General features: G+C 39.4%; 1 protein-coding gene across 2 annotated transcripts in view; it reads right to left on the minus strand.

Annotated features, from left to right (window-relative positions):
* sorl1 (sortilin-related receptor, L(DLR class) A repeats containing) overlaps positions 1-21,647 on the minus strand; it is a 74,926-nt gene that overhangs the window by 23,647 nt on the left and 29,632 nt on the right. For both annotated transcript variants that reach the window (XM_032507207.1, XM_032507206.1), the window contains exons 6-19: positions 20,860-21,040; positions 12,497-12,598; positions 11,357-11,526; positions 8,992-9,184; positions 8,575-8,692; positions 6,021-6,094; positions 5,013-5,101; positions 4,106-4,284; positions 2,983-3,169; positions 2,278-2,406; positions 1,554-1,639; positions 732-904; positions 389-520; positions 21-112 (exon numbers count right to left, since the gene is read on the minus strand). In XM_032507207.1, the coding sequence (XP_032363098.1) occupies positions 21-112; positions 389-520; positions 732-904; positions 1,554-1,639; positions 2,278-2,406; positions 2,983-3,169; positions 4,106-4,284; positions 5,013-5,101; positions 6,021-6,094; positions 8,575-8,692; positions 8,992-9,184; positions 11,357-11,526; positions 12,497-12,598; positions 20,860-21,040 (1,905 nt within the window). The remainder of the gene's footprint in view (positions 1-20; positions 113-388; positions 521-731; positions 905-1,553; positions 1,640-2,277; positions 2,407-2,982; positions 3,170-4,105; positions 4,285-5,012; positions 5,102-6,020; positions 6,095-8,574; positions 8,693-8,991; positions 9,185-11,356; positions 11,527-12,496; positions 12,599-20,859; positions 21,041-21,647) is intronic.

The following is a 21,647-nucleotide window of genomic DNA, read 5'->3' on the forward strand; positions in this document are numbered from 1 at the left end:
TGTGTGTGTGTGTGTGTTACCTCTCTCCAGGCAGCAGAACCAGAGCTCTGGGATGCTCCAGGATAGAGGAGTTAAGCAGAGTGTGACGCAAGTCACCATCAGGGTTAGACACCTTCAAACACAACAACAGTGAAACTTGTCAGAGGTTTGTCAATTTAAGTGTCAGGCCACGAATAACTTTTGGATGGCAGAACAAAATCAAAGAATTACCTGAACATTTGAGAAAATGTAATTAATAATGCAAATAACATCAATTTCGGTCTAACCGCATTCACTGTATAACAGTGAATGTGGAGACAAGGGAAAACAATTCCCTTTATTACAAATTAGCTGGATGGGAGTTAACAGAATTATTTTTAGCCTGATAACGACTTGTAACATGTAATACCTCAATCTTCTGTGCTCCAGCATCAACCCAGTACAACAATCTACTGATGGGGTCAAAGGTCAGAGCCTCCACGTTCTGCAGATCTTTCCTCACTACAACCTCCTGTCCTGTACTGCCGTTCAGACACAGACGCTGCAGGAGGGAAAGAAAAAAAAACAGCTAAAGGTTAACATTAAATGGACCACTTGGAACACTTGGTATACATATCATAGCAGCTACAGTCACATTGAATACAGAAGTGGGCAAGGCTCCTCACAAGTTACAACACACATTATCAATTGGTGTCACTTGTGTTTACTGTAACCAAACTCTTGGACCACTCCCTTTTGAATTCCTCACTAACCTGTATGGTGTCCAGTGAGATGTCTGCCCAGTACAGGCAGTTCCTGTCATAGTCAAAGTCTAGAGCAACAGCCTCCCTAAGGCCGACCAGAGGCAGGGCCTGGTCTGTGCCTGTGGCCAGGTCGTAGCGATGGATGGAGTTCCTCACCGCGTACAGGATGAACTCGTTACTCTCTGAAAGAGCACAGGAGACATGACTGATGGGAAAAGACACTAACGCATATTGTTATAACAGACCATTGCCATGCATTGCAGAGCATTGCCACGGACGCCGTTCTGATCACCCTCAAGGACAGCTATCAATCCGCTGGATTCCTGTCAGGGTTGTATTCGCTATAATGACCCCCAGCTCTACATTATCCCTTACCAAATCACATGATACTGTCTGTGGGATAAGTACCAACATAATCACAAATCTGTTTTAACCTTTGCAGTAAAATATTTCAGCATGTTTGAATTAATGATATTCATGCTTTTAAATATGTACTTCTATAAAGTATACACAGTTCAGAGAGGGACATCTTCCAGATAATATTATGGCTTACAGAATAATTATACGCTTTACTCTTACTCAACCAGAGAGTAATCCAGTCTTTATCATACTAAACATCTCATAAGCAAAAGTGAATTTTTTAATAAAGTACTGTGTATGGTTTCTAACTTTACAGACTTACACATAAGAATCCAATAAAGACCCAAAAAGTTGTTTTTTGAAGGTGAAGACTACCAGTGTATCCAGCTGATTACAAAAAAGTGTAAAAACCTTTAAGAACAGCTCCCAGGTGATCACATGATTAATCAAATGTCTGATGTGCCAGATTACCTCCGACAGGACAAGGCAGCATCTCTCCATCCAGCCTGGACTCCACATCTCCTCCACTACAGCTGTCGCCTGGTACCTTCCTGTAGCTGCAGCAGGAAGAGAAAGAGATTTCTTCAGTTCAACACTTGGTGGTACTCTCACCAAACATATCTAATGACCGCAACATCAGTTATCTCCACAGTAGCAATAAACCATAAAAAAACAACTGGTTTGCATTCTGGGGAATTCTCAGGAAATGAAAATTAATGAACAGTATGAAAAGATAATGACTGTGGGTCCAAATTATTATTTTATATACACCAGGTAGGAAGTTCAAATTCGAGCTCATGTGCATTGACCATAATGCGACCAGAGAAATAAGGGCAGACATAAAAACAAATGAACAGATAAGTGAGATTCATCAAACTCAGGTTTCATTCTCAATTCTGATACAGTACTAAATTTTTATGAAAACAAAGTAAAAAAATATTTAAATATTTTACCACTTAACATTCAGTTTAGAGAGGCCAATGCCTTAAATATTTGACAAAACCTCAAAAGGGTCAATGTAACTAAAAGTAAAAAAAAAAAGTCTAAACAACTCAAAAGGAAAATAGCTTACAATATGAAAAGTAATGTAAATGTGAATCCACTCGTGCTGCAGATGCAAACATTATGCTAATTTACCACACAAAGGAATCCCAGGCACATTTCTGCACTGTTAAGTCTGATAACAGCAGCTTACCCTTTGCTGCGACGGTAGGTGGTCCCGACAGGGCATGGCACTGGAGGGGCATAGAGATCACCTGAGAACTCAGGGTCAGGCACACACACCTGCAAAGACAAGTCTTCACTCAGCTTGAAGCCGTAGTCACTGGAAAGGAGGAGGAGGAGGAGGAGGAGGAGGAGGAGGAGGAGGAAGATAGGTTGAGAGAAGAAACACAGGGAGAAAGAAAAACAGCCAGTTAGCTTCTGCCTTGTGATTAATGGGAGCACCGGATGTGCATTTTTAAACAGACTCATTATGAGCTGTGATGGGAGCTCCAGGAGCAATACAAAATGTGCAGAGTAGGCTAGCTTGGTAAGACCAAGATATTGGTTTGCCAGTATTGAAGTTAAATTAAAAGTCAGTGCCATCTGCCTCTGATAGGACAGAGGTCCTACTCACACTAAAGCAAATGAATGTATGCATTGTGATATCAAAATGTATGCTATTATGTGGTGTTGTATGTAGACAGACCAGTGTGTAATTAATCCTATTGGCAGCTTTGTTGCAAACGTACAGGTGTGTTTCTTTCTAAAAATTCCAAGTAGTCCAACAATGTGCTTCTTTTACTGACAATGTATAAACACACAGCTACTTCCATCTCAGACACCAATGGGACACAGACACATTTTAACAAGAAACATGTAAGAATATGAATGTTTTGTCCATGTGTGGATCCCTAACCATTCGTAGTCCTGGCGTGTGCAGGAGCAGTTAGAGATGGTGACGGGGCGGTCAAAGTCCTCTCCGTTAAAACATGTAGCGTGGGGAGCACGCCTTTTAAACGTTACCTCTCTGCCCAACAGACACTCGTTACCGTGCTCATCTGACGGTGACCAGCGCTTGTAGTCAGCGTCAGAACACGGCACACCTGGGCAAAAAGGAGAAGAAAAACAATAGTTAATTCGCACTGACATAAAAAACAGAGTTACTTGCTAATGTTCCTGGTGATCCATTTGTCAATCCATCTTCTATTTCCTTCTCTTATGAGAAGAAGGAAATAGAAGTGATGAAACATCCATCTAGTAGCCTTAATTAATGGGTTTACAGTTCTTGGAAACACCTAAGAATACATGCATTTCTCATTTTTCTAGCTCAGCTAGTATATATTTAGCCATGTTTTGCACACAGCAATTACTGCAATCGACTTCCATCACACTGCTAGCATCATGGCTACCAAGTGTGAGGTAACTAATTACATTTATTGTAGCTCCTTCAAATGCAGGAGCACAAGTATGTATTTTTACTTAATGAGCGTAATGCATAAAAGAATACTTAATGATAGCTGTAGATAGATGTTTGTTAGAGAGTAAAAAACATCACTGAGAGAGGTAATGTTTGCCAAAGCAATCACCATGATTTATTTGAGCTACATATTCCAATTTCTTTCTTTCTTTTTATTACTGTTAGCAGCTACAAGATTTAGGCTGAAGATACGTTCTAAAAATGCATTTATTTATTATATTGTGGTTCTTTTAGTTGTAGTGTTTTCTCAAAGACAAGCAAAAACTAACTGAAAACAGTCATCTCAGTTAACTCGAACACACAGCTGGCTTTGGGCTGTTAGCTACAGCTGCTACATGGCAACAGGCAAAGTAGCAACAGTAGCTAACGTGACTTTATTTAGACAACAGGCTAAAGGTCATGCATGTAAATGAGTTACAATTCAATGTTAACGATCCACACTTAAATTAAGTTTAAACTTATAAATAGCTGCAGTGAGCGGTTGTTGCCAAGAGCTGAGAATCACCAACATAAAAGCCCTTAACCCCCCCCTCCCTATGAACCTCCGTCTTCTCCTACCTACCCAGAACTTCAGAGGTGTTGACCTGCAGGATGAGCCAGCTGTGCCTCTGGTCGGCATACGAGCCAAAGATGGTGAAGATGGTGCTCTTCTCCCCGGGCTCAGTCAACAGCTGGTAAACATACACCTCCCTGTCTGAGAACTGAAAGTCGGTCCACGTCTCGCCTTCATTGGTGCTGAACCTGATGGGGACGTGGCCAATATTGAACTCATTAACATTGATTTTTAAACTGCTCATGAGCACCCATACACTGTGTTCGTTCTTTTTTTTTTTTATAAATCAGTTACCAGAATTTCATTTAATTTGCATCCTACTTGAATAGCAACATGAGAGGAAAGTAATAATATGGTATATTACCACTAAATTCATCTTACATACTATTTAGATCAGTATAGTACATCAGGCATTGAAATTGGGAGGTTTAACTGTAGTAATATTGACATTGGTATATATATAAGCCAAAACCAGGTTAATGAGTAACCAGAATACGGGAACTAAATCCTCTCTGCATGTGATTGAGGTCAGCTTTTTTCACATTAATATACTGCATCACCTGCAAATGATTACAAATAGCCTGAAATGCTGTGGTTGGCAGGTGTTAGGTTACACCTCTGTTTACTGAGTGATGGTTTGTTTCCCTTTTTTCTCTACAACAATCTGCTTCACATTCATGCAATCTGCTCCTGCTAAATAAAGATCGCATCCACTGGAGCAAGTGCCATTTATGTGCTTCACTCTCCAGATTTCCACAAGCTGTTTGAGGATTCAAATGGAAGCCTCAAAGTCATAAACCAGCTCAGGATTTTGTGTTTAAAGCCGTTTTGTTTATGGAGAAACAACTGAATGACAGATTTCCTTTTTTTTTTTCCTGTCCTGAAAGGAACATTTCAACACGCCAGTTGGACTTACTTGAGGTGTGTGGCGGCGCCTCCTTGTGCAATAGCCATCAGGATACCCCCATGGTCACCCCATGTGTAGAAATGAGGCCCTGCCAGTGCCTGGACAACAGAAAACATGGAACATAATGAACATGATGATGAATAATAATTTGAATTTAAAAAATGTTATTGCTTTATTGGTAAGACTTTATGTTCACACCTCCCTGGGAAAAAATACAGATTCACTCGTTACCTGCAAATCAAAGTGTCCATTTCAATGGGTCTTTAAAGTCTTGCAAAATACAAACTCTTGTGCATTTACTTCTTTAGTTTGAGAAGAACATCTTCCAAGCTTCTAATTTTTTAGCTCATTGTTTTGGCTGTTGAATCATCAAAAAAACGAAACCTGCCACTTGCCCAGCACCAAACAACAGACAAACAACGGGGCCAGATGTTTTTTTTAAAGGGTTGGTGGAGACCAAAACAAGAAATAAAGGCAGTGAATATTTGCTTGACAATACTCGTTCCACTCCAAATGAATGCCAACATTGCTCAGTGTCTGCTGGATGTCCACATTTAGGTAACTGTTTGCTAACACATTCAACATAACAACTTTATTGTTTAAAAAAAAAAGAAAAAGTATCTATACTGTGCTTTTAGTTTATTAATCTCTAAGTGGTCAGCAAAATAAATACCACAATTTCTTTGAAATGTAAAGCATATATATCATAACTTGTTCTTTGAGACACAGATTTAAATGTATAAATAATTCAGTGTATCCTTAACACATAGGCAAGTTAAATTCTAAACCGATGCTCATAATAAGCCTATATGTGTAATCTAGATGTGTTTTCAAGGACTATAGAAAGTCAGTCCAAGTAAAAAGTTCAGAGGGTCCATAATACCTGGATACATTATATAGGCGCAGACATGAAATAGACTCTGACATATTGAAAACTCTCTTTAATAGACAAGCTGCCTGTCACTCAGTTTTGCAAGCTTTGTTTTTCTTGTCATCTGTGTCAGATTTTGTACTGACCTCTCTCCAGCGAGCTCCGGCGCTGCTGGATACATACACATTAGGCTTGTTGGCCAAGTTCCTGCCTACAGATCCTGCAATCAGAGGACAAAAAGGCATTTTACACACATGCATTATAGGGGTTTTCCCTGAATATTACAGACTTGATGTGGCCACTGCTTTTGCTTTTACATATGGAAAATCTGTAACCCCAGAACTCAAACCACAGCATTCTGTATCTTGTCATGCATGTGGCCTTTGTATGCACTGACAAATACTTTTCATTCACCAGGAATGATCTGCTTACACATTTCACAAAGAAACATTATGAAATCAAATATGCAGAAATGGAACTAAGTGTCTACAGCCATGAAAGGCTATAATGCTAATTGCAAAGCAAGGTGTGGGATAGATAAAAGCAGTTTAGCAGTATTAGATGGTGCAGGGCTTTTGTGAGAGTTATTACGATTCATCCCATAGAGAACGTGAACATGTGTGTACTCACACATGTGTGCAGTGGGTAAATGAAACAATCAACTTGCTTGTGAGCTAGAGGAAAAGTCAGGATGAATCAATGATCAAAGTCAGTAGGGTTCATGGATGTCTGTACAAAATGCCACGATGGCCCATCAAATATTTGTTGAGAAATCTAAGTTGGGACTAAAGTGGTGGACCAAACGACCAGCCAACATTAGTTTTTCTAGAGCCATGCCGTTTTAGCGTAGCTACAAAGACTTAGGGCCCTATCTTTCACCCAGCACATCACAGCGCAAAGCCTCGGGGCACGTGTCTTTAAGCTAGTTTGAGACCGGCACTATCTACAGCATGAATCCATCCATCAAGAATAATAAGGACATTTATGGATTGGAAGATTAATACCAGCAGTGTCTAGTTTACACTTACACTTAGGATCAGACAGACACTTGCTTACCTCTTTTCACATCAATATTGTTAATCAAATCTCAACTTTGGAGTAAATAACTTCAATAAGCTCAGATTAATATGAGAGCAACAGGGTGGACTGTAACCATGGAAATTAATTACATACCACCTCTGTGTAAAATGGGCTAATGGCTCGTAACAAATATCAAACAAGAAGCCAGAAGCCATTATCCAGATATGAAACTGGCAAGCACGAACACTGTCGCTGTGCATGCATGCTTACTAGAGTTTTATCATGAGCTTGGTCAGAAGCAGCATTGGGACAAACAACTTACAAGGTAATGCGTTACAGTAACTTTTGGCAATAACTAGTACTTAAATAAAGTACCTAAATTACTATTACTGAAAGGCATGTTACTTCATTATTATCCCCGCCAGCCCTGAAGGAAATCATGTGTGTGCGTGTGTGCGTGTCTCAAACAACGTGTTAGTCAAAGATGTGGCAAAATATATGAGCCATTTACCTATGTTGCTGTGTATGTAAACATGTGTGTGCAGTTTGTGTGTGTATATGCCTGCTTGTATTCATGAGTGTGTTTGACCCGCTGGGTGTCCGCTGGGTGCTGCAGCAGTAATTAGCCCATCTGTTTGAGAGCGATAACGAAACGAATGGTGCCGGCTATTGCCAGTCCTCCTCTCTCTTGCTGTCTCTCTCCACGCCCATTATCTAATAAGAATTTAATTAGAGGGACTGGCGTGGTGCAGGGGAAGAGGTCTCCTAGACACTGGAGAGCATCAACAAATCAATGCTTTCCAGCAGCTGTAAAGCAGCTTCAAACAGCACGAACTGATGAATCCATCAGTCTGCAACACCTTTAAACACTTTTTGAGAGATACAACAAACTTTACAACACGCAAGAAGCCATTTGTGAGCCTTAAAAGCTGATCTGGATGAAATGTGCACAATGTATTGAATCAAGTATTATATGAATGTTAAACTCCTCTATGTCTGAAATCAGCCATGGTTAATAAGAACTTAAAGCCCTGACGCAAAACAAGTAGTTTTTAAACACCTTCTCCACAGAGTACAACCGTATTTCCTGTGTATTGGCCAATACATAAGACTAAGAAAGACAAAACGGTAGATTATTTACCACAGAGGGCAACTCGTGGGTTAGTAAAGCTTGTTTCCTGTGTGCAGCAAACTTATCTGTGTTATCAGAACAAGAGGAAGCAGCTCTAAAACAAGCTCCGTCAGTAAGATCATCCTACAACAGATGACACACAAAGTCTCTTCATCTGTCTTGACTAACAGAGACACTCCTGCCAAACTCACTGAAACCTTTTAGAACTGATTTAGTTAGTCCATCACCCAGATACCAGACATTTCTGGTGGTATTTTTGTAGTATAAGCATGAAATTTAACTACGGGTTAAATATGCAATTACAATGTCAAAGATTTAAAAAGTCATGATCTGTGATCCAAACCACAAATATTGAATGAATGCATGTGGTTACAAAAATATTGATTGTGCATTTAATGGCCACACATGGAAGTTCAAATGAGGTGGGAAGTTTGTTGCTCATATCGAGCTATCCCTGACTCTTGCACATAAATGTCAACTGGAATTTTCTGTGTTTTGAGTTTTTTTTAAATGTGGCCTTTTTCAGTGATGTTGCTTTGTTCTCCCACCTGTCGCCATGACGAGTCCTGGTGCAGAGTCCTTGGATAAAATTGGCATTCTCCTCAGCTGGATGTTGAACAGCTGGCTCCAGCGCTGGGCAAGGTGGAGGGAGCAACCTTTCCCGAGCTAAAGGGGAGAGAAGAGGAAAGTCAGGTGATGTGGTTAGGTTGCTTTCATTACTCCTTTTTCTTCTTTACCACCACGGACATCATGAGACTTGGCCAACAACTGGACACAGAAGGTAAGGTTTTCTTTAAACAAAGAGCAACCAAACCATTATTCTCTAAAGCAACTACACATTGTTTGGAAGTAGAGGCCTATGGTGGCACATCTGGGTGAATACCTAAGGATCTGTGCAAAACACTATGCAAGACTATAAATAAATTACAAGGGACCAATTTCTCATGTTCTGATTGTTGGTGTACCTGGCAGTCCACAGTTCCTCCCAGGCTGTCGGCAGCAGGCGGCTGAAGCAGCTCCCACGTCCCCCCCTTGTCAAAAGTGATGACGGATCGCATGTTGTCCTCGCTGACCGAGCCGTTGATGAGCGTGGCGATGAAGACCCCTCGCAGCCCCTCCACACGGTGCAGGTCCGCAAAAGGCTCATTGGCAAAATACCTTAAACACAGAGGGGATACATAATTGTCAGGGTCATGGAAGGGATGAATTTTGAACAAATTTTGCTTAATGTAGTTAGCTTAATTTTACATCTATTTAAACACCATTCACTTTTAGAAAACAGGTGTAATGTGTGGTAATCCCAGCTGTAACATGGCTAAGAAACCATTTTGCTCATTTATTTCTTGCATAAATTCTTTGTTTATGCAAATTTTTGTATTTATATTATTAAAGCAATTTTTTTTAAATAGCTGGTTTCCCTGAACTGTACATGCTTTTGTTCACGTGACTTGAGAACACTAAAGGGCAAACCCAGGAAACTAAATGCATCAGCATTTTGAAATTACAGCAGTACTAGGCAACCTTACACACAACGATGTAAAAAAAAAAAACTGTTAACCTCTCCAGCACAGGATGCTTTATGTTTACATTGACAGAAGGCACAAGAGCCACAGCTCATTTCATCATCAGAAGACACAGTGTCAGATACACGGAAAGAATCATCAGTAGCGAGCCAACACCGTGGCTGCTTGTGCCAAAACAACAACAGGATCTTCCTGATGTGGTTATGAAGAAACAATGATTGCAGAGGTCAGACAGGGTTGATCAGATCAATAGATTGTCTTTTATTAGATAAAGAAGCATTACTCGTTCGTGTTTGCAAAGCCTTTGTATTATCAGTGTTATCTGGCGTTTGTAAGGGGAATTTGAGGTCTTCCTGTCAGTTGCAGAGGTTGCTATGGGAACTGCTCACTTACAAGCAAAATATGCAGGTTGTGCACAATTTGTACTGTAAGTACAATGTCGGCTTTATTTTTATATGCTGGTACAATTTGCTTAAGCACATGGTTAATTTCTTATACGAAGGTTAAAAGAGCAAATTAACTACTGATATATATATATATATATATTATGATATATATATATATATATATATATATATATATCCAAACCTACCAACTATTAAGCATGAAAGTTATTCTAACCTTGGAAACTCAGCTTTTATGGAGCTTTTTGAATGCTTCACACACACTTTTATCAGCAGAAGAGGTTTGCTCAGTTGTTATTAAAACTGACCTGTTGGCATCAGGCTAATACATTACTGTCAACCTAGTTTCATCTGATGGGACCTCACAACATTTGTATCTCTTTAAGTATTGTAGTACTTACAGTTGTGCTCATAAGTTTACATACCCGTGCTAAAGTCAACAAAAAAGAAATCATCTTTTGGAAATTGATCTCAATGCCTTAATTTAAAAAAAAAAAAAAAAAAGGAAACAACAACAACAATTTTCTTTGTGAATGAATAATGAATTATAAATAAATAAATGTTCTTCCTGAAAATACAGGGGACATAAGTATACACACCCCTATGTTAAATACCCATGGCAGGCTTAAGGCCAGTTATTTCACTGATCCAGGACACTATGCATCCTCATCAAGTTCCCTTGGCCTTTGGAATTAAAATAGCCCCACATCATTACATACCCTTCACCATACCTAGAGATTGGCATGGTATTATTAGAGTTAGCCAAATTTCTGGTTTGATTTTCCTTGAGAGATAATTTTCTGGAAAGTACCCCATGCCAATCTCTCAGTATGCCTAGTATCCTGTCTGCCTGCCGCTATGGGAAATTAACATAGGGGTGTGTATACTTATGCCCCCTGTATTTTAAGGAAGAACATTTATTTATTTACGATTCATTATTCATTCACAAAAAAATTGTTGGCCTTAAAGGTTGGATTTTTCCTTTTTTTTATTAAGTCATTAAGAACAATTGACAAAATATGTTTTATAATTCCTCTTTTTAGTCAACTTTACTTATGCGCACAACTGTAAATACAATTTTGACGCCTCAAGATTCCTCAGGAGGAGGAGGTGGAAGCAGCTATAGAGAAATTGTGGGCTACTCTACTTAGCTTGGCTGATTTTGTGTCCCAGAAAAAGGTTTTTATTCAACAAGTATGTTATGTGTGTTTATAATGATACTAATGTCCATTCTCACTAAACTTGTTTTCCAACTAGCCTAAAAAAGATAATGCCTGTGTGTGTGTGTGTGTGTGTGTGTGTGTGTGTGTGTGTGTGTGTGTGTGTGTGTGTGTGTGAGAGAACTGAAACTGAAATTCACAATATAAGCAATGTGTGTTGGTGTGCGAGCGTGCGTGTTGTACCTGATCAGTGTGTTGCTGCTGGAGCCCTCAGGACTGTAGTACAGAACATTCTCCAGTGACAGTGAGAAAGACAGGCCCTGTGTGTCTGAGATGTAGAGGTGTGTGACGTTGTTCAGGTGGTTCACACACACAAACACTTGATCCTCTGATGCATCTGCTATGTAGTACTCCTGTTAGAAGTAGGAGAGAGAGGCTCATCTTTAGTTCACCAACCTACTGTCTGTTTAGACTGAGGACACAAAACATGACTGGACACAATATGAAAAGACTGGATATCACAATAAATCACGTCAACACGGACTTGTATACTGTGGTGTAGGTGGTTCTCCCATCAGAATCAGGACCTCAATTGTGTCACATATTTTTAGAAATGGGAGCCACACTGTTCATAAGCAGTTGTTTCATCTGTTGTCAGAGCTGAGGATGTGATGTGATAGTGACTCATCCCTGACTCTGGAATGATCGCCAAATATATACATGCTCATGAACTTGGTGATCATTTGGGGACCACAACCTTGACGATCAAGGGTCTACCGCCTCCAAAACACAAGCTCTCATCCCATTTAAATACTGTATACCCAAAACAAACACAAGAAAGAATCTCGAGGATGAAGGTCACATTTTATTGCGATTTGAGTTTTGTCCAGTTAATGTGAATCCGATTTAAAACAATTACACAAAACAAGCCACACAGATAAAAGAGAGGTTTAGGATGAGATTATGAAAATGTTCTAAGATGAGGCCCAACGCTTCTTGAAATATCTTACTCTAAGAAATACTGTATGAACAATTGTATTGGCAATTTTGCCGATAGTCAAATAATCGAGCCAAAGTTCTCAAATGATAAATTCTGTCTATACTCAAGCAGCTGTACAAGACGTTCAAAAAAATTAATTGGACATTAAGCTTTTTAAAATTAAGCTTCAAGTCATAAACGATGTGATTAAAGAATAAACAGACACGATGAATCTGATCAGACAATCAATTACATTTTTTGGATCTTACAAACACATTTCAGTCCAAAAAGGTATTGAAAGTCAATACCCAGCCTGACTTCAACGTCAATTTCTCATTCAGTCTACTGATAAAGTAAATGAATTCTTCATTTCTGAATTACTGGTGCATGTGAAAGAGACTCACTGTGATTGGATGTCGGGTCATAAACTGGGCAGCTTTCATTGGCTGGCGGTTGTAGGAGACCCAGAGCTGAACAGACGAAGGTTCATGGCTGCCAAACTGTTTCTGGAAAGGCAGAGGACACAGAGACAGAGACAGCACAGTTCATTCAACAACTCATCATTTATGTCAAACCCTTGAACATTTCAGAGGCAGCCAGTCTTTGTAACACACTGGGATTTTTTTGTTGCCCAGCAGCTCCAACTTGGAATTGATATACAGGCTTCCTCTGTCACTGCACAAAGAATTCTACGAGTTAGAACAAATCTTGATGATTTTTATGTTTTAAAGAAGACACTGTTGTCACATGTGGAGTAAAGATGGACAGTGCTGTCCCCAGAGCAGTGAGGTTATGGATAAGGACAAGAGACTTTGGTTATCTTGACTGTCCTGATGAAGTGTTTCTGTCTTAATATCCCCGCAGTACAGAGCTCGACAGCGCGTCAGAAAACAATAAAAGGTCCAGACTTAAGAAGACCCCCTGAGGGTTAGAGAGTGTGTTTGTGTTTGTGTGTGTGTGTGTGTGTGTGTGTGTGTGTGTGTTTGTGTAGGTGTGTCCACCCTTGACTACTGGGTGCACCCCCCTATCTCGAGCAGCCTCTTCCACTCAGTCTATTGATTTATCTAGTTTAGAGACCACATCGACTGTGTGATGTGAAAGCAGAGCAGAAACTACACAGACAAATGAAGGGAAAGGAGAGAGGGAGAATGAAAGTAAAGGTGCAAATTGTATAAAATAATGTAAAACAAACAAGCACATATGCATGTTTCCCTTTGAGATGTAGAGAAAGTTGTCATTTAGACTTAAGAATTTCAAAAACTAACACAGTGGTCACTGTAACTCAGAAATAACATTTTTGTTAATTGTGGGTTTGGAGTTTTGTTCTACTCTTTTACCCAGTATACTTTAATCAGGATTTTCAGGTCAGTTTACTTTGTGAGTCGAGAGGGAAAATTTGACAGCAGAATGTCAACTATGTATTTTTTTTTTGTTGTTTTTACATATAAGTGGCAAGGCAATTATATATTTTTCCACTAAAACCCCAGATTGCATTGCAATGGCAACTGTAAGTGAGCCACACATTCCACACTGTGCTCATTTTCTCTCAAACGGCTCCTCTCTATATTCCCTGAAATGAGTTGTGGTTCTTAGGCCTCAGATTAACTCAGCCCGGGTGGCAAACAGACACAATCACAGTAGTCTGGAATGCAATACCATATTCTGCATTCAATACTGTACACTGAAAATGAACTATGAACTATAAAGTCAGATTAAAATTTTAAGATTTTAGACATTGATTCTCCAGATTTTCATCTTCTAATCAAAAACTGTGTTTTCCAGGATTTATATGAACCTCCCCAATCACAAACAAGTGCATCCTTAGTATTTTTTTTCCTGTAACCCACAAGGCCACACAGTGAGAGCTCCACTCCCACACAATAACCAGCCACAAGGTGACATTTGTTAGTGACTGGCCCAGAGGAAGAGCACATGTTCGGTTCTGACATTTTATTATAACGAAAAGGTATCTGCACCGACACCAAAACAAGCTGTAAATGTCACAGGCCAAATCCTCTGAGGCAAAGTGTCTTCTCCTAGTTTCCCCCAATTGATGTACAGCTGAATCCTATCAGACCTTCATATGCTTTATAGTTCAGACAATGAGACCCTCAGGTGCTTATGCAAATGCGTTATGTCAAGTGAGTCTGCCGTGCATGTGGTATTCTTTATAAAAGGCAAATGGATGAAAATTGTCCCCTACCTGTACTGCATCAACACTCCAGCCCAGTATTGGGAAACAGCAGTTGAGATGCTTTTGTCCCTCCTGAAGTCTAGTGCATGGTTTCTCCTCTACCCTGTCTCAACTGAACTCAACTGTGTATTTGTCTGTTTTTGTGACTGTGTTCTCAGGTATAATCTCAACTACATTTAGATTCAAAAGGCATTATTTAGGGACATCGTGAGCTTTCAGGAGTTTGCCACAGTTTAAAAGTAGAACATCAAAGTGAAGTCATTCCAATATCAATTAATACTTGAAAATCTAATAGCGTGCATGTGGCAAACTGCACACTTATCTCCGGTCTTTGATGTTTCTGTTCAAACTAAGGACAGATGTGTGGTACTAGAATGTAATCAGGACTTCTTTGACCAGTAAAAAATAAAAATAAAAACATGTAAATACATTTGTCTTCAATTACATACAGTTATATCAAAGTAGCAAGTAACATTATTCTAATGAAATTGTTTACAAAACTATAGTACAGCTGTTAATAATTTAATAATGTACCAATCTTACTTGCAAACACATTCATTTTAATTTATAGAGACCTGATACTTAAAGCTGCTCAAAATAATATTTTTTTATATTAACAATTAATACAATGATTATTAGTAATGTGAAAAGTGTCACACCCACAAAGATTTATCTGCCAACTCTGTCGTTTTCCTTGGCCCTACAGAGTATTTTTGCATCTTTGAGCTCATTGTTTTGGTTTTAAGACCAAACTTCTGTCTGTGTATTAGTGATGACACAGTGGGGACATTTCCCTCGGTTAATGAACTTGTGATAAGATCGATTGCGCCAGACATTTTACAGGAAAAGATATTCATTGATTTCCCTGAATATCTGTGGAGTATCTTTGACTTTTGTTTTACATGATAACCTAGAACACTAATGTGTGAAAATGAACATAATTGGTTTTATTTATATAAAAACAAAATGAAGATGGGGGCAGGATGGCAAGTAAGCAAGTACTTCAAATCAATGCAGATGTTCTGTCATCTGCTGGATGTATAAATGAAAAAGAACAGTTTGCCAACACATTTGCTGTATCAACTTTAATTGATTTGTATTACTCAATCTGAAACTGTGAAACAAGGGGTTTCTAAAGTGGGACTTGTGGGAAATCAATACTACCCTGCCTGCTGGCTGGTTTAGAATGAGAATCATACTATTTTCTCTATTGAGTAGCAATAGAATAGCAGCAATAGCAACTGTCAATGTGTTAACACGTAGCTCTAAACGACAGCGTATCTCTTCTGGGAATTTCCTGTAAAATACCAAAACACAGAAGAGGACCGTGCCAAGATTGCCAGGAACAGTCTGAGGTATTTACTAAACTGATTTGTTTAAGGAACTGCAAGTAAAGCAAGAGCTTCAGAAGCCACTAGAAAGTATACTGTGCCTTACTGGGAGGAATCAGTCCTCCTCCAATCTCCACTTCCTGTTGTCTTCTATGTCTGTCCCAGATTCTTACAGAGAATCTGTGATCTAAATGAGAAGAAATACGGCAACCAAATAACTGTGAAGACAGGGATCGGGCCTTATCGACTTCCCCATTACATCTACTAACCCAGTTATCTTCCCCGGTTCTCCTTGATGGGACCAAACATTGCGGTCTTTTAGGTCCGATTAGCACTATATTCCTCAGGATCCCTTTTGTTAGTTAAAACTCTCCATTTCTGGCTCTTTAATTAGCTTAAGCAGCTTGGCACTGCCAAAAGCACTTGTGATATTCCATTATTCTAATCCTATTTGCGCAAGCCAAAGACACAAGAGGAGAGAAAGTAACTGAGACTAGTGAGAAGCCTTTTCATAGCTAATGAGTATGGTAAAAAATAAAGATAGCCCTGCCAGCAGTAGCTATTTGCAAGCAGCAAAAAGCTAGTCTATATCGGCGAGGTTTCATTTCTGAGATTGTTCAGGTGCCACCGGAAATCCCGCCGGATTTAGGCCTTATGTCTGTCACCTTCCGCTTTCTTTGTGTTGTTGTTGTTGTTGTTTAAACTACCATGGATTTATGAGGACTATGGTTCATTCACTTTATCTCTTGGATATAGCTAGCTAGCTTCTCTTAATCATGACAACATAGCTCTCATTGGTCAACTGGCTTTTCAACACCAGAGTTTTGAATTGGAGCCATTTGAATTGCTGAACAAATAATGAATAAAGCCAGTGATTTTGGTCTGAAAGAAGGCTTTGATAGTCCATCTCTTAATACTTTCTGACTTACCTAGTCTATCTAGGGAACTCTGACCCAAATCCACACATTCCTACTGAAGACATAATAAATGTGTCTAATTTCCCCAAAAAACCTAGGCATTGTTGTTTTTAGCAAAAACAAATTCAACAAAACACTGCATTTGTTAGGGGCTATTTTCAGCTGCGGATTAATACACATTTGGTTCTTCACTGAGTTTGACAGGGCAATTTATGCAGGATGGACTCAAAATAAACTAAGCATATTCATTTTAATGAAGCAACATAACATGTGTTTTTACCACTTAAAAAACAGTAATTCAGCTCAGTATGTCTCTGAGCTGCAACATTAAACTCTCTGAGCTTATCTGGATATCACTAATGTTTAGTGCCCCCCCCGACTTCCTTAATCACATGCAGCACTGATGAATCGGTCTAGAAAAGAGTGTGTCTGAGGAAACACTACAGAAAGAAAACCTAAACAAACAGGCCAAGTGTTGGCAGTACTATTTTGCCCTCTTGTGCTCAAAGCCTCTCTGTCTTTTCCATGTCAGCAAGTCTCAGATGATTTGATAAGATTTTGTTCTCTAATCTACATACATTTTTGGATTTGATATGAGAAAAATATAAAAAGTGAACTCTGAGTTCAGATTATTTGGTCAAACTATAAACCGAATGTCTTTCTCACAGTGTGTACAGTTTTGATGATGCTCTCATCCCTCAAAACTTAACTGAAAGCAGAACCAAAAAACTAGTGCTGATATCAGTTCAAAGCAGCCTCCAAAGCTGTGTAAAAAAAGGACTTACTGTGCAACAACATCCTGTTTTGAAATTGTTGTTGCTTAAGCTTATGCACAACTTTACAAGTTCCTGCATCTGACAGTCACTTAAAACCCACAGCAGCTACATCTGATAGTGCGAACATGCATTTATCTGAGAACATTTTGTGGTGACTGCTATGTAGTTGCACTTATGGTATCCCCGCCTCCCCTTTGGCTGCTAAGCTAACGTCTGCTAATTTTATAATTTAACTAGTCTCACATTGCCAGACCTATCTCCACAGCGCTGCAGGGGAAGGTCTGGCCCATCCACAAATACATTACAGGATAGGAGGGAAAAAAATGCTCTGGGTTGTTTGCATTTCTTTAATCCAATGACCATTGTTTTGGACGGCCCTAAGCTCCAGTCGCGGAGACGATGGCTCTGCAAAACAGTCTCGGGAAGGAACTTGTTAAGGTGGAACATTTGCACCCCGCAAAGGAAAATGCCCCCTACAATTTTAAATTAAGTTAACTGTTCACACAATACAGTACCGTGAGCTATTTAAATTAGCTGGATACATGGTTAAACGTAATTTGTCTCGCTGTGTGAATAATGTTCATAGCAATCCTTGCCAATCAATCCCAAAATGTCCCAAGTACATAGTAAATGTGGTAAACATATTCTTTATCTTCACAATCTTTACAATCTTTACCCTTGTTGCCCGATCCAAATCTTTTTTTAAACTTGCCATTTTCAGCGTGTAGCTTGCTAACTCTAAGTTTGTTGTTGTTTCCCGCAGAGAACGGAGTTAGACACATTGCCGAAATTAATTTTCATTGCCAAAATTTCAAAAACTTACAGAACAAGTTGCTGCTCAGCTTTGAATACTCCAGAGATCTCAATTAATTAACTCAAATAATTAAGGTGATTCATATATTGATGTGTTGTACTTTAAGTGTAACTGATGAATTCTCACTAAAATCATTCTGTTGGTCAGTACTCGACAGCTGTAGCAAAGCAAAACAAAGCACAAGGCTAAAAACCTAATGCTAGCTTGTCGGCTCATCCCCAGTTGGTCTGTTTGAACAAGAAAAAGACACAATCCTAACTAACTTTTTAAATATCAAAACAGTTTCCAACTCTAACAAGCCATCTTTGGCTGAGTATGGTTAACTTGTTGATACATTGTGTAAATGGAGAATAATAAAAAGGCCCAGAGGAGGAGGAAGCCATTGTGTCTGGTTCAAATCCCTCACGTGCCTTGTTTCCCAACATCTTGCTTCACATTCTAGGAAGTAAACAAAACCACACACCACACTTAGCAGCTGTTGGCATCTCAACCCTTTGAGGTTAACACTTTGTGTCTTATTGGACCACAACAGTAATTGGAAATGAGGTGTACTCGTTAGTTTTGACCACATGTACTTATTAAAGCTGCTGTATATTTCTACTAAGTCATTAGCCCAGCACTAAACCCTCCCTGCTTGCTGTATACAGAGTACATTGCACCATATGCATCACGCAACTGCACTAACAGATGAAAACACATTTACAGAGTATATAGATAGCTAACTTTCTTTGTTGTTATTTGTCTTACGTTATTTGCACCTGGCAGAGCAGATAGCGAACAGGTTCTAGTACGTTCAGTCATTCAAATCATTGTATATTTAGCGTAGTATTGCATCAAAAATAATTTTGCAAAACCACTTATCAGATCACAGAAATACTTGACAGCCGACCTCTCCTTACAATTAACTGTTTCCGAAACACTGTAGCTACAGGGTGCTGGCAGCCCACGCCATTATGTGGAAAGCAAAATCTGTCTGCGGCAGCCTGTGAAGCTAAGGGACGAGATGAGATCCAAATCATTTTCACCATCTGTTCCGTTGCTTGTTTGTCTGCTGCCTAACTGAAGCTTCTTCAACACAAACACTGGCGACTAACACTGACAAACATACAGCACTTCACATAACCGGCAGCCAAATATTGATCTAACGTCTGTTGTACTCAGCACATTATGCTGAGGTTGGAAACTGGCTTCTCACTACATTGCTTCACTATGCTGTATTACAATGTAGACTTTTAAAAATGTATGCAATGCACAGTAGGAACAGGCTACTGTCAGTTGTTCATTCCTTTCTGTCTATTGATGTCTGGTACAGTTTAAATAAAGTAGGGACTTCTATTTTTGGGGGGAAACTACAGACAACACAAAAACACTACCAGGGTAATTAGGGTTGATTAAACAAAGTAAAGGATATAACACCCTTTTTTATTTTCTCCAAAGCTCACAGTCATTACTTTCCAGCAAACAATGCCGTTTTTTTTTTCTTCTCTTGTATTTAGCTGTAGCTCCTTTTCTATAATTCTATCATTGCATCTTTGACAGGTAGAAAAGGCCACACTGGACCAAGCACCTTCCATCAGTAGCAGTGAATGCTATTCAGCCGTGTAAGAATTTTTTAAAATCAGTCAATTTAATATTCCCACATTAAAATACTGTATATCCATATAGGTCAACGTCAGTTAAGGGACATATTTGAAATGATACACTATACATGTGTGTACAAACGTGTTATTTACCTAACTGTTACAACAACTTATTCAGTGCCATTTCTAAGTTTCTTTTAGGAGGAATATAATTCCTGCAGTCAATTTTAAGATTTAAATGTACAGGATTCCGGAGAAGTTAGTTGCATGTCTTATGTTATTATAAAAAAAATAAAAAAAAGATGGCTCTCTTATTCGCTTTCATCTCAATAACAGCAAATAATGTATTTCCCTAAATGTATGACTCCTCCTTAGGCTTTTCAGTCTAGGACTTAATGCCTTTTACTATGCTCCTAAATCCCCAAATGAAGCGTACAACAGTCTAAAAAGCCAAAGGTACTCCATTTACAATGATGCCAAACTGGAAGGAAAAAAACACAAGCATTTGAAAGTTATATTCTATCTGTTGACGAGTTAATTTATCCGCTAATAGTTTCAGTTCAATTTGAACCTTTAATAAAGATCCCCACCATTAGGCTATACAAGTGTAATGTGCTAGAATAAAGCAGGGTTTGAGATCAAAGATAACACAATTACAAGACACCTCCCCCTGCCAAGTTTAATACATTAAGTGTCACGATTTTGAGCTCCGGTTGTTAGTGTTTCCTGTTGTCTTGTCTTGTGTTACCTCCTGTCTTGTGTTTTCCTTCCTGTTTAATTGTCTGCCCCGCCCTGATGTGATACACCTGTTCCTAGCCCCTGTGTGACCTGTCTCTTCTTTCCTCGTTACCTATTGTATTTGGTCTCTCTGTTGTCTTTGTCTTGTGTCGGATTATTGTAGGGTTTTGGCTGTTTGTGTGTGCTTGCATTTCCCTGTCGCTAGGTTCCTTGTGTTTTTTGATGTCTTTATTTTTCCCTGAGTTTTTGGAACTTTCTTTGTTGTTTGCGGCAGTTATTTTATGAAATGTTCAAACTACCCACTGTCTACCCGTCTCTGCATTTGGTTCAAGCCTCGCCATTCCCGTGACCTTAAGATCAACCAGACATGTTCAAGCCACTGAGTGTTCAGCTGCCCCGCCCCTAGCTCTCTCCTACCCGTGTGGTGGTGGCAAACAGGTACTTGTCCCGGAGCTGGAAGCTGTCGACCTGTTCCAGGATCACCGTGCGGTTCTGTTCACTCTGGAAAAAGTCGGTGCTGCTGAGTATAGTGGAGACACCCTGGGGCTCGTGTCTCTGGACCAGCACTCTGGTCGGGGGGTCGTAGGGCTCCACACCCCTGTAATGAGGAAGAAGTGAGTGGGAGGAAAAAAACAGGGGTGACAGAGAGTGGATTTGAGGGAAGGAAGTTTTGAGGGGTAGATAAAGAAAGGGCATGTGAGGGAGGAAGGATAAAGATGGAAGAACAAGAATTATTTTGTCAGCAGAATCTTCTTGAAATAATATACATAGTTTTCATAGATGGCAAACCATTTTAGTTTTCTTGCAAACATAGAGCAAAATCCTATAACTTTTATCAAAACACAGTATTTTAAAGTAGACAGGCATTGCTAGATGGCCGACAGGTGAAGCATTTCTACGGCTTGGATCAGCATCAAACTCAGTACAAAAGATTAACAACTCTGTTCGAAAATATCTGGTACAATCTTGTGTATATTAAAAACATTAACTATGACTCCCAACGGGCATTTTGGCAGGAAGCATCTAATCACGGAACTTAAAATTCTGTCACTGTTCTTGGTAGATTTCTTTGTTACTTGAACAGCGTGATGCTACTGTTTCCATCTTCCACTCCTACCAACACAGCCTCCTGTGTATTTCTAGTGCCGTGCCGGTTTCAGTTTAATTGCCCGCTAGGGTAAAAAAAAAAAAAAAGTCCCACTCTG

This window comes from Etheostoma spectabile, chromosome 3 (genome assembly GCF_008692095.1).
Source record: "Etheostoma spectabile isolate EspeVRDwgs_2016 chromosome 3, UIUC_Espe_1.0, whole genome shotgun sequence".
Classification (NCBI taxonomy): Eukaryota; Metazoa; Chordata; class Actinopteri; order Perciformes; family Percidae; genus Etheostoma; species Etheostoma spectabile.